Below are 16,922 nucleotides of genomic sequence, written 5' to 3'. Positions count from 1 at the left end.
TATTTTCTCTTAGTCTAGATGCACAACTGCTCTTGGAATTTTTGGGAGAAAAAAATATATGTATAGCATAATATCACAAGTACAACATATACTTGGAAAAAAAGATGAATGGTCGAATGACTGATGTATATTAACTACTTTAAAAGTTTATTTCTATCTTTTTTTACTCCAAAGTTTCAATTTCCAAGAGCCACTGTTGATTATTTATTACAACTAGAGTTCCCCTAATTAATGGACAGAGCTAATTAAAGAGCTTTGTTCTACCACCCTCCTGTGAGACGGTATCCTGTGACATCACTAATCATGGTTGCTATGGCAGCAGTTGTCCTGGAAACTAGTGTGCAAACACCTGTCTGTGACCACTCCCAATGTCTCACATTTGTGACTTATAACAAGGTGCATTCAAACCGCCAGAGCTGATCAAATCAATCTGAGAGTATGCATGCCAGATAAATGTCTAAAAATAACCAGGAAGAGGAATAAAACTGTTTGAACTGCACTGAATGTTAATAATGTATTTGCATAAAGCACAAGTCTTCCTTGTGCAAACCAACCGATCCTATTGGTGAATAAAGAATATGATCAACAAAACAAAGGCATATATGTCTCCGTTATTGTACTGCAATGCATGTCTCTTATTATCTCTATGCAGCATGCGTGTGTAAATTAGGTAATCTGTCAATTTCTTCCTGGAGTGGATTATTTATGGCTGTGGTTTATCGCTTTTTTTAAAGGTCATCTTAGATGGGATGAATGATGGAATTGTTGAAAGAGTGTATCACACACAGACACAGCATTATGTAGACTAAGTAGCCTGTAAAACACTAGACCCACCCAGAGTCAGGGGACTGGGCTGAGAATAAATGACCTGGAGAAGTTTTCTCTTTCTCAAATACACACATGAAGTGCACACCCATATGTGCACACACACACACACACATACGCACACATACACACGCGCGCGCGCACGTGGTCAATGTACACAAACACAGGAAGGCGTGTGCACATCCTCCTTTCTAAAGTGACAGACGAAAAATAAGTAAAGCTTTTCCTTCACATAACATTACTAACAAGCATTTTCAAAAATGTTGCTTCTCAGTTAGCACTTTTACAGTGAAATAGAAAATCTGTGGTCTTGACAGGTACAGTAAATTACTTTTATAAGGAACAGAAACAGAAAAGGACAAATAAATAACCAAACTACTGTACTGAACAAAGCTACAAAAGGTCTCCTGGGAATGGCAATCATCTAAATGTAACCTTGTTAAATAAAACATTCTCTTGCACACTCAACTGAGGTGTGACTCCAGTGACTACAGGAAGGCATTTCTCCTCACCAAATATATAAAACAAATATTTGCATAAACTGCTTGTGTAACAGTTCCAAAATCTATTAGCAGCTTTGTTAACGTATAATGATCATTTTGCGGTTTTCAAATATGATATGATATGTCTTTGATAATTAGTATTCACTGTGTAGGTCTAATGTGCTATCATTAAATAATTTTATTTGTAGGCACTAGATCAGCCATGTGCTAAATAGTCTGTGGTAAACAATGGATGTCCCGATGACCCGGGGAGAGTTTTAGGCCATCTGATGGAACGGTTACTTGCCCTATTGTCCCTATTTTGTCTCTTTAGCTTACATTCATTGATCATGTCCTGGTTAAGATTTGCACGCTTTTTTTTCTGTCATGTACTGAATATTATTGTTGCACATTCTCATTTAAATATGTTTCCGAAGTACTGGTATCTTGCTGGATAAAAAAAGAAAAGGTTTTGTTGAAATTGTGAGAATGACTTGTAATAGTCTTGCAAGCAAACATTAATTCCTAGCTGCCACAGAGTTACACTATAGCTGTATAATTTTCAGCTATTATTGGGCATTAAATACCGAATAAATTATTTGTTGTTGTCTATTGTTCAACAAAAATATATTTTCTTCAGTCACATTTATATTATAAATATATTATAACATATATAGATCAGGGTTATTATCAGGATAACTAAAAAAAAACGTTACTTGAAATAATATATATATATTATATGTTATAATATATGTTAATAATTCAAGTAACAAATTTTTCTTAGTGATCCTTAGTTATCCTCATACACATGTAAATATTCAATGATCATATACCTGTATGCAGTGTTGGGTAAGTTACTCAAAAAAAGTAATAGATTACAAATTACTGATTACTACTTGAAAATTGTAATTTGATTACATTACTGATTACTGCATGTAAAAATAAATCAGATTACTAATTACTTTACTTTGAAAACATATCAAACCTAAAAAAAAATACACTTCAAAGTGAAAATTGTAGTTCTTTCAGTAATTTAATATTGACTGAAAAATATTACAAAGAAAACAGCAACTTGACTTAAAGATTTAATCCATTTCTAAAACTTAACATTCTTAGTATAAACCTGCCTAACATTGAAAAATGTATCTTTAAATGTGCCTATCCAGTGTTTTATATACAACATTGCTTGCTGAGTGTATGTATGCTGGCTGTGTTTAACTGTGTGAGCATTAAAGACAGAAAAAACTTTAATAAATTGATAACGGTTCTGATAACATTTGAAAACCGTATTGATGAACTTTACTGAAGTGCATATTTGAATGCTAAAAATGAATCTTGATTCTTTACAAGATCAATGTATGAAGAACTAGCCCAATGCATTTAAATAATGGAAGCTTGGTTTTAGTAATGGATTATAGAACAGTTATGCAAGCTGCTCTAATACTACAGAATGCTGGATAATGAGCAGAACTCATCATGGCAACAGAACTGATGATGTCACAGAGGGGAGGAGCTGCAATGGAAACAAGGCTATGGAACACATGGCCAGAGTTTGCCTTTATGAGGTCATAAGAAAATGCAGCTGTTTTACACTTGGGGAAAAATGGGGAGGGAAGCGATCAAGTTTCTAAACCTCCTGTCAGAGTATTAAACCAGCTGTTGATCAGCTTAAAGGCAGGAATACACTGGTATTCTCATCACTGGAGATAGTGGAAGTGCAGCGATGCACTGATGTATTACAAGTTAGCCCATTCTAAGGCTTAAACAATGACTTAAAACTGCGCCAGGAGGCCAACACAACATGACAGCAGCGAGTCGTCAGCACACACACTAGCAGGGGTCAGTAAATAGGGTGAGGGTGTGGCGAAAGAGCACAACATGAAGTCAATGGTGAATACAATCTGGAGCTGTGGTAACACAATGGACTCCATTATGCCTGAGCATCAGTCTCATGCCCTCCTGATCCCCCCCCCAAAAAACTGCACCATCAGCCAAACTCACCACAGCCAATCAGATCTCAGCAATAACTTTTCTAGCCAACAGAAAAGCACACAAGATACTGACAAGTATGCTCTTGGCAGGCTCATCTTTGAGCATCCTCACCAAATCAAATCCAAATGTTAACTAGACTAAAAAATCAGAACCAACATAACACAAAGTCTTTATTACCACTCTTAAAAAAAATAAAGGTTCTATATTAGCATTGATGATTCCATGAAGAACAAAACTTTGTTTATAGTGGAAAAAGCTTCTTTGGATTATTAAAAATGTTCTTTAAAATAAGAAAATCATGGTTCTTTTAAGAATTGTTCGCTAAAAGGTTTTTTGGGGATACCAAAATGATTCTTTTATGGCGCTGCTCCAAAAACTCACTTTTGGAACCTTTATTTGCAAAAAATAAATAAAAAAATAAAAAAATACTGGAGTTTGATTTGGTTCACAAATAGTGGTCGACCGATATTGGTTTTTTGACATACTGATGCCGATATCTTGGAAAGCAGGGTGGCCGATGGCCAATTTAATTTTATGTATTTTAATATTTAAGAAATTTGAAATCATTTGAAAATTGATTAAAAAAATAAATGTGTTAAATAAACATACTTATACTTTAGATGACAAAGTATTTTCACATATAAATAAATATTTAATAAAAATATAATTAAAAAGTAAGTAAACACTATAACCAACAGGGCGCTCAGTATTCTGGGAAGTTTGTGTGCATTAATCATATTTTTTCAAATAAAGCCAAGGTAACACTCATTTTACATACAGCACACAGTGAAAATGACATGAATATGACAGTGGGCAAATGCATAAAGCGCAGCATAATTTGAAATCAAGTTTAAAGTTTATCGATTGCGCGTCTCCAGTCAAGCAGAACTCTCCACCTGTCAGCATTCAATTCACATGGCCCGACCGTCACGGAGAGAACACGCGATCATGCAGGTCACATACACACTTCACAAGATCTCACAACTGGATCCGACTAAGATTGCAAGGTTTTTTAAATTGGATGTTTATTAGACATTCAAAGATTTGTTTAAATTATATAAATGCGTATTTGCTGAATGCTGACGGCAAACAAGAAAGTATTATAATGTTTGCCTTTCTATTACTAATAATATAAAAGCTGTCGTTATAAGACTTTTTTTATACATTTTATTTCCTTTGTTTAACCATTCTATCTGATTATTAGACAGACTTCTATCCGTATTTAGACAGAACTGTTAACGACAACAACAGTAAATAAATATCGGCCTTGCCAATATATCGGTCAACCACTATTCACAAAGCTAATCCAAAAGATTTGCTCATGAATCAGACTGATCCAGATCTCAAGCTTAACTTAGTAACTTAACACAAACACAACTTACCAGAAAGAAGGATATACATTTATGAAAAAATAAAAATCATAAATGTAATGACATTAGGTTGAAAAAAAGATGACAAATTCCATTTCTGAATGAACTACTCCTTCAACCGGAAGTGTTCAATGCACTAAAACTGCTTACTAGATAAAATGAACTGCCAACTTCTTCTGACACAAAATGAATCCAAGTAGGTACACCGTGTACCTAATTCTATAAAGCCACATACAAGTGCATCAAAACACACAGATACACAACAGGACAACTGTTCACAGGGATAAGGCTTTAAAGAACATACTAGCCTAGCACAAAACATTAAGTTCTGTCAGCTCCATCTGTGAACTAGTAATCTATGAGCAAATCAATTGTTAGTTTATGTCAGCGAGGAGGCTGTGAGATACATCGGTGTGCAGAATCTCCTGCTTTGAAAATAAGAAAGATCATTGCATCTATGAATTTGAAACTTGATGGTGCTCTAAACAAACCAAAAATATTACGCTCATCATGTGAACCAGCTGTTGTCATTTATGCCTAGTTCACACTACAGGATTTTAAGCCCGATTTGCAAGTTAACGAGCTCGCCGATAGGTCGGACTGTGATCGGGAAAAATCAGATCAGTGCTCGGCAATCTTTATGTGTGAACTACTCAACAACGCATCAAAGACGCCTCGCCGATGCCAAACGAATATCTAGCATGTTAAATATCTGGACAGGTCGACCGACTCGACATCATGTGGTGTCAGGTGTCGCGACGAGTTACTGCCAATGAGAGAGCAAGGCATGGGTTGAGGTCAGCGGAAGAAAAACAGCAGCAGCAACGCGGCTTTAAGAAAAGTTTGGATGCAAGAAATGAAGCAAATGTTTTCACAACAGATCATTGCACAAACACCTTGCAGCACTAAATTCTTTCCGACGGCCATTTTCAAATAAACAACTCCTGTTTCACTTTTTGTTTCGCGTCATTCCCATTCAACTTCTCGCATGTGTTTTCATGACAAAATGTGGTTTGGGGACCATGTAGAGTCGTTGAGTGACAGTTGTTGTCAGCTCGTGTAGTGTGTGACCCCCTGTTGCGGATCATTTACGAAGTGTCACGTAATATGAACACCACAATGACTTCAAGACAGACAGCAAGTCATATAGTCTTAACAGCACAGCGGTCTGCCCACGTTTTAAGTCGTGTAGTGTGAACTAGGCTTTAGTTGCTGACATAATCGCATTCACATTTCTGATGACTGTTCCTGCTTAGTCATCCTATGTGTGGACAGGAGTGTGAGTGTGTGTGTGAGGTAGGGTGGCCATATGTGCTGTTCATACGGGACATGTCCTGGCCAGGATTTTTATATTGCCTAAAACATCCAAAGTAGTTTGACCAATAATATGCAGGTATTGTATATAATCGACCAATCGTGGTGCGCGAGAAGGTGAGATCTACAGAGAACGATCAAAGCGATGCAAATACGCACACGTGTTCGTTTGTTCGTTCGACTTGAAGCGTCGCTGCACACCGACCATTGAATGACACCAAAGTACAGCAAGAGCGATTCAAAAGCATAAGGAGCCATCTGCTCTGCTCTCTATAGCTCTCGTGAATGTCATACAACAATCGATCTGCACAGTGCAAACAGCCAAAACCTGGATATTTTAGGCAATATAGAAATCCTGGCAAGGACGCGTCCCATTAAAATGGCCCGTATGGTCACCCTAGTGTGAGGCTATCTCCACATTGCTAATTGTAACTGTGTAGGAGAGACACTTCATTAGAATTTGTGTATGACTGCCACTTTGTAGGTGTTTTCCATGCTGCCTGCAAGTATGTGGTCACTTCTGGCAACAAACAGTCACATTCAGCAATATCACCTTGTACATCTTCAAATATACAGAAAGGTTTGAACTGGGAAAACACTGGTGGCTAGTATCATGTGGTCAGTTTCAGCAGATTATTCAAATAATCAATTAATTCGATTAAGGGTTCTCACTTGTGTCAGTTTCAAAATCTAGCAAATTGTCAATTATTTTTAATTGAAATTAAATAAAGTTGAACATGTCATCTTTAATTCACCCTCATCTTGTTATAAACCTGTGCAATTTACTTTCTTCTGTGGAACACAAAAGAAGATATTTTGAGAAACGCTTCAGTGTTTTTTGTCCATACAATTGAAGTCAATGATGCCAATAGTGTTTGGTTACCAACATTCTTTTGTGTTACGCAGAAGAAAATAAGTCATACAGGTTTGGAATAATATGAAGGTGAGTAAACCTTCATATAAAAGAATTTTCATTTTGGGGTGAACTATCCCTTTAAAGCTAAATGTAAAATCTGCAAATGAATCATTTTTTTACTGCAGAAAATGTACTGTACATAATACTCAATTCAAAAAATAAAAAAGAATTGAAAACAGAAAATTTTACAAAATGTGACAGATTTTAAAAATTACAAGGGAGAAAAATTACAACCCTTCTGTTAACCAGTGAAGATGATTGTTCAGTTAATCTGCTGAAAATGACCAAATATTGGTGAATCAATCAGCCTGGCTGATATATTGACTATAACTAGTCCAGTTAATGGTGCTATACATTAAAGCTTTTTGTTATACATACATGTGTTTTAAACTGCTTATGGTATTTTCCCAAATAATCTGGTCAGCATATGTGCCCGTGTTACATAACACAAGTGTGCTGGCTTATATTTAATTGACAATAAATAGACAGACAGATAAACCTGTTCTTTAAACGGGTCATATGATGCGATTTCAAATTTTCCTTTCTCTTTGGAGTGTTACAAGCTCTTGGTGCATAAAGAAGATCTGTGAAGTTGCAAAGACTAAAGTCTCAAATCCAAAGAGATATTCTTTATAAAAGTTAAGAGTCAGCCACGCCTACCTAAAACGGCTCGTTCTAACACGCCCCCACATATCTACCTCACTATCTGGGAAGATTTGCATAACGCCGCCCAAATGTTCACACAAAGAAAGAAGGCGTAACTTTTATTCTCGCTGTAGTATTGTTGCTGCCGCCGCCATGTCATGAAGGCGCTGTGTGCTTCATTGTGAAAGCGAAACTACTTTATTTGGCCTTCCAAAAGAGGATGAAATCGCTTCGTCATGCCTGGAGCTGATCCGTGCTGGTCGCTGAGGAAATACTTCAACTTCGCGCTGTGGATCGCCAGATCGGCTTTCACCGTGGACGAAGCGGAGTCCAGCCCGGGGTCGTCACATGTGGTTGCCACAGGCATCACAGTATGGTAAGGGGCGTAACATTTCCGTCACACGCTTGAGGAATTCAGCCAATCACAACACACTGGATAGCTGGCCAATCAGAGCACACCTCGCTTTTTAAGACCGATGAGCTTTGTAAAAATCTACACGTTTCAGAAAGGCGAATAATACACAAAATAATGTTCTTTTTAGCAGCATCATATGAACCCTTTAAACATGTTCCAGAAGTTATAAAAAAGGGTAAAAGTTATCTATACAAGGCCTAAACTTTGTTGACCTTAAGTTCAATAAGACTTCATACGAACAATTTTCTGGCAAACCACCATGATGAGTGTTAGAAAAAACATAAATATTGGTGTTTAACACAGAGCAGGTTTTAACTCAAGCTATCACGCTCAACAGGGCTTTCCAGAGGAATTGCATTATATCAGTGTACAAACCGATCACTTTGGCTGTGTTTAACCACCAAAAATGTCCCTTTACACCATAATGGAAGAGAAATGACCCCTTAGATGAAGGGTGGATGGGAGACTCCAGCACTTTAGAGATTCAGGTGGGCTTGTTAAAGAAAAGTGAATGCATCTGTTGGGTCTTAAAAAGCAACTCTATTGTCTGTCTCCTAAATCCATGCGATTCTTTCAGTATAATAAAACACGTGGGAGGTTTTAGGAACTAACTAGCAGGGTTTGTTCCGTAACCAGCACTCAACTTACTTGAATGGAGTCATTTGCCATTGCTGTATCTGGATTGTCGTTTGTGTCAGGACACCCAAATTGTCGTTCCCCTTCTTCCTAGATTCTCAGAAATCGACGACAAAGAGATCCTATTCTTCTGTCGGCTCTCAATGCAACAGTTTAAGATCCAGCAGCGCTTGAACAGCTTATCAAAACTCTGTGCATGTAATAAATGCTGTTGCATCACTGTCAGACCAGATGCAGGTTGTCATCTGGACATAACCTAAGCTATTATACGCTTTCCTTCAATTCAAAATAAAACCACTGCATGTAAAACATGATGACATAAAAGAATTAGCAATATAAACGACAACGTTCATTCAAACTATAATCTGGCATATCGACAGCTCGCAGGAAAGTCGCGTGTATTTTTCCATGATCGCGTCCTGGAATAGTTCTTCTGGTGGAGCTCGATACAGCTGCATACATGTAACGTACCGCACTAGGCAGGGTAACTGGTCAAAAGAGTTCAGCTTTTCTTCTCAATTCATCACCCAACAACACGAACGCCTATATTCAGTTTATCTGCTTTCTCATCATCAACCGAGGCCCGAGGAGTTCACATTCACAGCCGGTGAATAATACAACAATCCGCTCCGCTGTAAAAGATACCGTCGCCGCTCGCCCCTCGCCTCTGTGTGACTCCGCCAGTGATGATTGCTCGCGCGGGAGGGTCGTTCACTATCCCCGGGCGCGAGCGTTGTGGACGCAGCCAGTATGCCGGTTGCGCGCTCCTGCGGGTCACGTGACCTCGCATTGTGTCCACAAGCAAATGAATTTGGTTTCATCACTCTCTCGTGGCAGGCATCATTTCAAACTGTTGATTCGCACTGCAAAATATATGCGGTTAACAAATTTGTGTTTTAAAAATAAAACGTGTTACCTTGAGTATTTAAAAGTACTTAAATTCAGCTAATATCAAATTTACTAAAAACTAAGACTTATATTGTGAAGGAAAAAGTGTGGAAGAAAAAGATGCACAACCAGCCGAGAGAACCGCGGCCTTATGAGGATTGTCAAGCAAAGAGTTTCGGTTTCATAGGAAAAGAGTGAACTTTCTAATTTATTGAGATGCACCTGTATATATCTATGCTGATCACTCTCTGGCTCAGCCTGCGACAGTAGCCACCCCTCAAACGCTAGCTATTGGCTCTGCAGAGGTATGCAAATATATGAGTTGACAAGCAGGTAGGACATCCTATCATTGCATTCGGACCTCATGAAATGATTGGATGAACATTTTATGGTCCCGAGCCTTCCACAGAAGATTGATAATGTATAGTTCTCATTGACTTCTCTTGTTCACAGAAGTCAATGGATATCTATGCTGATCACTCTCTGGCTCAGCCTGCGACAGTAGCCACGCCTCAAACGCTAGCTATTGGCTCCGCAGAGGTATGCAAATATATGAGTTGACAAGCAGGTAGGACATCCTATCATTGCATTCGGACCTCATGAAATGATTGGACGAACATTTTATGGTCCTGAGCCTTCCACAGAAGATTGATAATGTATAGTTCTCATTGACTTCTCTTGTTCACAGAAGTCAATGCAATGGCGCCCTCGTTCGGTGATGAGAGGTGTTTCTCAGCTGAAGGTGCGGAAAATTCTTCATCCTGTCAGGATAAGAGAAGGATGGATGAAAAAATCTCTCCCATTGAAAAGCAACTTAAGTACTTGCTGAACAAGGCAAATGAGTTTCAAACACAGCTTTTATGAAGATGCAATTAGATCTAGAAAAAGAACATTTACATATTTTTGTCAAATGTTTTTTGAGGTTACCCATCTGACAAAAAAAAATCTGCTCTTGTATATATGGTTGTTTTAGTCGAGACTGCCTCCAGAATTATGGGTTTGCAGATTTATTCTGCACATCTTACACCGCACTGTAGGTGAACACGAACTGCAGGAACCCACATATTTACTGTTTGTATCCCATCACAGCTTTTGCAGTTTTCTCAGCAACTGTGTTCTCGTCTGGAACAGCTGGTGTTGCTGTACGCCTCCTTCAGTTTCTTCACACTGGAGGAATCTGATCCACTGAGGTACAAACCAATTGTAAATCATAGAGGCAGATTTATAAATGAATGTGAGGATTGAGTCAGAAGATACTGAATCTTTTGTTTAGCACAAAAGGAAGGTTCTCAAAGGCCTGAATTTAGTATAAATGCAGTCATAAAATACCCAGGGAATCCACATTGGGTTATTTATATTATTATTGTTTTCTTTATTGCAGTTTTTTTTACTATATATCTTTTTCACAGTATCTCACACTTCTCTATTGGCCAGTGTCAAATAGACAACATGAAGCTGTCAATCTCCCGGTACTGTTGCCCCACCCCCTTTCTTGCCTCAGCCAGTACTGACCTATACAAACACTAAAAATGTTTTTTTTATTGGTCTTATGAAGTATTCTAATTTGTTGAGATAGTGAATTGGTGGGGTTTTGTTAAATGTGAGCCAAAATCATCACAATTAAAAGAACCAAAGACTTAAACTACTTCAGTCGGTGTGCAATGAATTTATTTAATACACGAGTTTCACAATTTGAGTTGAATTACTGAAATAAATGAACTTTTCCACGACATTCTAATTTATTGAGATGCACCTGTATATATCTATGCTGATCACTCTCTGGCTCAGCCTGCGACAGTAGCCACCCCTCAAACGCTAGCTATTGGCTCTGCAGAGGTATGCAAATATATGAGTTGACAAGCAGGTAGGACATCCTATCATTGCATTCGGACCTCATGAAATGATTGGACGAACATTTTATGGTCCTGAGCCTTCCACAGAAGATTGATAATGTATAGTTCTCATTGACTTCTCTTGTTCACAGAAGTCAATGGAATGGCGCCCTCGTTCGGTGATGAGAGGTGTTTCTCAGCTGAAGGTGCGGAAAATTCTTCATCCTGTCAGGATAAGAGAAGGATGGATGAAAAAATCTCTCCCATTGAAAAGCAACTTAAGTACTTGCTGAACAAGGCAAATGAGTTTCAAACACAGCTTTTATGAAGATGCAATTAGATCTAGAAAAAGAACATTTACATATTTTTGTCAAATGTTTTTTGAGGTTACCCATCTGACAAAAAAAAATCTGCTCTTGTATATATGGTTGTTTTAGTCGAGACTGCCTCCAGAATTATGGGTTTGCACTGTAGGTGAACACGAACTGCAGGAACCCACATATTTACTGTTTGTATCCCATCACAGCTTTTGCAGTTTTCTCAGCAACTGTGTTCTCGTCTGGAACAGCTGGTGTTGCTGTACGCCTCCTTCAGTTTCTTCACACTGGAGGAATCTGATCCACTGAGGTACAAACCAATTGTAAATCATAGAGGCAGATTTATAAATGAATGTGAGGATTGAGTCAGAAGATACTGAATCTTTTGTTTAGCACAAAAGGAAGGTTCTCAAAGGCCTGAATTTAGTATAAATGCAGTCATAAAATACCCAGGGAATCCACATTGGGTTATTTATATTATTATTGTTTTCTTTATTGCAGTTTTTTTTTACTATATATCTTTTTCACAGTATCTCACACTTCTCTATTGGCCAGTGTCAAATAGACAACATGAAGCTGTCAATCTCCAGGTACTGTTGCCCCACCCCCTTTCTTGCCTCAGCCAGTACTGACCTATACAAACGTATGCGCTGGAATGTGGAGCAAGAGATAGAGGGAGAAGGAGAAGGACAGACATATGACAGTGCATAGTTGTAAGTGAGGTTTAGTCAGAGAGAATTATAAAGGGATTTTCCCATTTCTTTGTAAAAAGGAAAAAAGGAGAGTGCCTATTTTATTTATTATTAATAATAATAATTATTATTTGTATTATTAGTTAATAACACAGCCCTACAAAAAGGCCTAATATTACCTCATTTTGGTTCTACTGAGTTCAAAGATATCAATAAAACTTGTATCACATACAGATTTTTCTCTTTTTTTAGATTATATATCAGCTATGTATATCAGCTTAAATGTACTTAACAAAAAATAAACAAATAAAGAAAATCAGTCAAAAGTTTTAATGACAAAATACGTATTCAAATGTGTAATGTAATTTACAATCTGCATAGTAGAACAATTGGAAATCGGGATTAGGCATAAAATAATGTCTTCTGAATGACTCAAATATGTGCAAATTGGCTGAGAACTGAACAAATAGTTGTGACCAGGCTTAGAGGAAGTTAGGAATCATGTCATTGAAAGCAAAAATGCTATGAAATGCACCATATTTAGTGAAAAAGTTTGATGTGCTAGAGCAAAATTTTATTTTTAGAATCAGCTCCCCAAAATGAGTAAGAAACCAGTATTGGATTTTGTTCAACAAATAGGATGCAGGGCAGTGTAATCATTTTTCGACCAAACAACATTTAGCACATGATAGATGCAGAGGGAAACAATTATGACAGTGTAAGAATAAGAACAGCCCTAATTGATAGGATAATACCATATCATCGTCTTTACAACATCCATTTCCTACCTTCCCAGTTACTTCCTGTGCTTTGAGCATGTCATTGAGGCAGCAGATGATAAGGATGGAGAAGGAAGGTGCGAGGGAGAAAATACAGAAACTGAGAGAGAGAGAGAGTAGAGTAGAGAGGATTTGGTCTATTGTCCAGTGGGTCCAGACGCACCCTGATCCAGAGAACATCACTGATTGGTAATGTACTTTAACTTTCGGTTTCATAGGAAAAGATGGAGCTACAGTTTCTGCTTTCCACAAAAAGCTACCATAAGTCAAACAAAAACTGAAGCTAAGCCTAGATAAGCACTCGTCTGATTAGAGATTTTGAGATCAACTATTAAGAAATGTGTAAATATGTAACTTAGAAATAACAGTTAAACCTAGATAAAAAATTCATTGTGTGTATGTTTTGTATGGTGCTGCTTTGTTCAGTTCCTTGTGGTCAGAACAAGCAGCTGTTGTGTCTGGGAAGTGAGGAGCCTTCATCCTGCACTTCCACAGACTGCCTTGTTGGGGGTGCTGCTGTCTCAGGAAACAGATGGTACATTTGGCATGAAAACATGAGGTGGTGCTAGCTTAGGGCCTCACCCATTCTGGATTCTTCATTCATTTGGTTTGTTGAAATCAGATGCCATTACAGATGCCTGTAAATTTTTTAAAATTTTCAAACATGGTCATGGCTGTTATTGTTGGTGTTGTTCACAGTCTGTGATGATTTGGGGTGCAATGTCATCTGCTGGTGTTGGTCCATTGTGTTTTTTGAAAACCAATAGAGAATCTATGGGGTATTGTCAAGAGGAAAATGAGCTGAAGGCCACTGTCAAAGAAACCTGGGCTTCCATACCACCTCAGCAGTGCCAAAAACTGATCATCTCCATGCCACGCCGAATTGAGGCAGTAATTAAAGCAAAAGGAGCCCCTACCAAGTATTGAGTACATGTACAGTAAATTAACATACTTTCCAGAAGGCTAACAATTCACTAAAAATGTTTTTTTTATTGGTCTTATGAAGTATTCTAATTTGTTGAGATAGTGAATTGGTGGGGTTTTGTTAAATGTGAGCCAAAATCATCACAATTAAAAGAACCAAAGACTTAAACTACTTCAGTCGGTGTGCAATTAATTTATTTAATACACGAGTTTCACAATTTGAGTTGAATTACTGAAATAAATGAACTTTTCCACGACATTCTAATTTATTGAGATGCACCTGTATATATCTATGCTGATCACTCTCTGGCTCAGCCTGCGACAGTAGCCACCCCTCAAACGCTAGCTATTGGCTCTGCAGAGGTATGCAAATATATGAGTTGACAAGCAGGTAGGACATCCTATCATTGCATTCGGACCTCATGAAATGATTGGACGAACATTTTATGGTCCTGAGCCTTCCACAGAAGATTGATAATGTATAGTTCTCATTGACTTCTCTTGTTCACAGAAGTCAATGGAATGGCGCCCTCGTTCGGTGATGAGAGGTGTTTCTCAGCTGAAGGTGCGGAAAATTCTTCATCCTGTCAGGATAAGAGAAGGATGGATGAAAAAATCTCTCCCATTGAAAAGCAACTTAAGTACTTGCTGAACAAGGCAAATGAGTTTCAAACACAGCTTTTATGAAGATGCAATTAGATCTAGAAAAAGAACATTTACATATTTTTGTCAAATGTTTTTTGAGGTTACCCATCTGACAAAAAAAAATCTGCTCTTGTATATATGGTTGTTTTAGTCGAGACTGCCTCCAGAATTATGGGTTTGCACTGTAGGTGAACACGAACTGCAGGAACCCACATATTTACTGTTTGTATCCCATCACAGCTTTTGCAGTTTTCTCAGCAACTGTGTTCTCGTCTGGAACAGCTGGTGTTGCTGTACGCCTCCTTCAGTTTCTTCACACTGGAGGAATCTGATCCACTGAGGTACAAACCAATTGTAAATCATAGAGGCAGATTTATAAATGAATGTGAGGATTGAGTCAGAAGATACTGAATCTTTTGTTTAGCACAAAAGGAAGGTTCTCAAAGGCCTGAATTTAGTATAAATGCAGTCATAAAATACCCAGGGAATCCACATTGGGTTATTTATATTATTATTGTTTTCTTTATTGCAGTTTTTTTTTACTATATATCTTTTTCACAGTATCTCACACTTCTCTATTGGCCAGTGTCAAATAGACAACATGAAGCTGTCAATCTCCAGGTACTGTTGCCCCACCCCCTTTCTTGCCTCAGCCAGTACTGACCTATACAAACGTATGCGCTGGAATGTGGAGCAAGAGATAGAGGGAGAAGGAGAAGGACAGACATATGACAGTGCATAGTTGTAAGTGAGGTTTAGTCAGAGAGAATTATAAAGGGATTTTCCCATTTCTTTGTAAAAAGGAAAAAAGGAGAGTGCCTATTTTATTTATTATTAATAATAATAATTATTATTTGTATTATTAGTTAATAACACAGCCCTACAAAAAGGCCTAATATTACCTCATTTTGGTTCTACTGAGTTCAAAGATATCAATAAAACTTGTATCACATACAGATTTTTCTCTTTTTTTAGATTATATATCAGCTATGTATATCAGCTTAAATGTACTTAACAAAAAATAAACAAATAAAGAAAATCAGTCAAAAGTTTTAATGACAAAATACGTATTCAAATGTGTAATGTAATTTACAATCTGCATAGTAGAACAATTGGAAATCGGGATTAGGCATAAAATAATGTCTTCTGAATGACTCAAATATGTGCAAATTGGCTGAGAACTGAACAAATAGTTGTGACCAGGCTTAGAGGAAGTTAGGAATCATGTCATTGAAAGCAAAAATGCTATGAAATGCACCATATTTAGTGAAAAAGTTTGATGTGCTAGAGCAAAATTTTATTTTTAGAATCAGCTCCCCAAAATGAGTAAGAAACCAGTATTGGATTTTGTTCAACAAATAGGATGCAGGGCAGTGTAATCATTTTTCGACCAAACAACATTTAGCACATGATAGATGCAGAGGGAAACAATTATGACAGTGTAAGAATAAGAACAGCCCTAATTGATAGGATAATACCATATCATCGTCTTTACAACATCCATTTCCTACCTTCCCAGTTACTTCCTGTGCTTTGAGCATGTCATTGAGGCAGCAGATGATAAGGATGGAGAAGGAAGGTGCGAGGGAGAAAATACAGAAACTGAGAGAGAGAGAGAGTAGAGTAGAGAGGATTTGGTCTATTGTCCAGTGGGTCCAGACGCACCCTGATCCAGAGAACATCACTGATTGGTAATGTACTTTTAACTACTTTCGGTTTCATAGGAAAAGATGGAGCTACAGTTTCTGCTTTCCACAAAAAGCTACCATAAGTCAAACAAAAACTGAAGCCAAGCCTAGATAAGCACTCGTCTGATTAGAGATTTTGAGATCTATTAAGAAATGTGTAAATATGTAACTTAGAAATAACAGTTAAACCTAGATAAAAAATTCATTGTGTGTATGTTTTGTATGGTGCTGCTTTGTTCAGTTCCTTGTGGTCAGAACAAGCAGCTGTTGTGTCTGGGAAGTGAGGAGCCTTCATCCTGCACTTCCACAGACTGCCTTGTTGGGGGTGCTGCTGTCTCAGGAAACAGATGGTACATTTGGCATGAAAACATGAGGTGGTGCTAGCTTAGGGCCTCACCCATTCTGGATTCTTCATTCATTTGGTTTGTTGAAATCAGATGCCATTACAGATGCCTGTAAATTTTTTAAAATTTTCAAACATGGTCATGGCTGTTATTGTTGGTGTTGTTCAGTCATGTTGGTTTGTTATGTAGCAAATAATTTACACCAGTGATGGAAAACT

General features: G+C 37.7%; 1 protein-coding gene and 2 pseudogenes across 1 annotated transcript in view; 2 read left to right on the top strand and 1 right to left on the bottom strand.

Moving 5' to 3' along the window:
• Nucleotides 1–9,265, bottom strand: part of LOC107603033 (serine/threonine-protein kinase N1-like) — a 42,449-nt gene extending 33,184 nt beyond the window's left edge. The window contains exon 1 of the mRNA XM_016295726.1: nucleotides 8,608–9,265. Within this exon, the coding sequence (XP_016151212.1) occupies nucleotides 8,608–8,628 (21 nt within the window). The 5' untranslated portion in view covers nucleotides 8,629–9,265. The remainder of the gene's footprint in view (nucleotides 1–8,607) is intronic.
• A 917-nt stretch (nucleotides 9,266–10,182) lies between these two features.
• LOC107602991 (UPF0575 protein C19orf67 homolog) lies at nucleotides 10,183–13,661 on the top strand (annotated as a pseudogene).
• A 106-nt stretch (nucleotides 13,662–13,767) lies between these two features.
• On the top strand, nucleotides 13,768–16,733 carry LOC107602989 (UPF0575 protein C19orf67 homolog; annotated as a pseudogene).
• The last annotated feature ends 189 nt before the right edge of the window (nucleotides 16,734–16,922 follow it).

This window comes from Sinocyclocheilus grahami, unplaced genomic scaffold (assembly GCF_001515645.1).
Source record: "Sinocyclocheilus grahami isolate Dianchi unplaced genomic scaffold, SAMN03320097.WGS_v1.1 scaffold339.1, whole genome shotgun sequence".
Taxonomy (NCBI): domain Eukaryota; kingdom Metazoa; phylum Chordata; class Actinopteri; order Cypriniformes; family Cyprinidae; genus Sinocyclocheilus; species Sinocyclocheilus grahami.
This window is presented reverse-complemented; position numbering and strand designations above follow the sequence as displayed.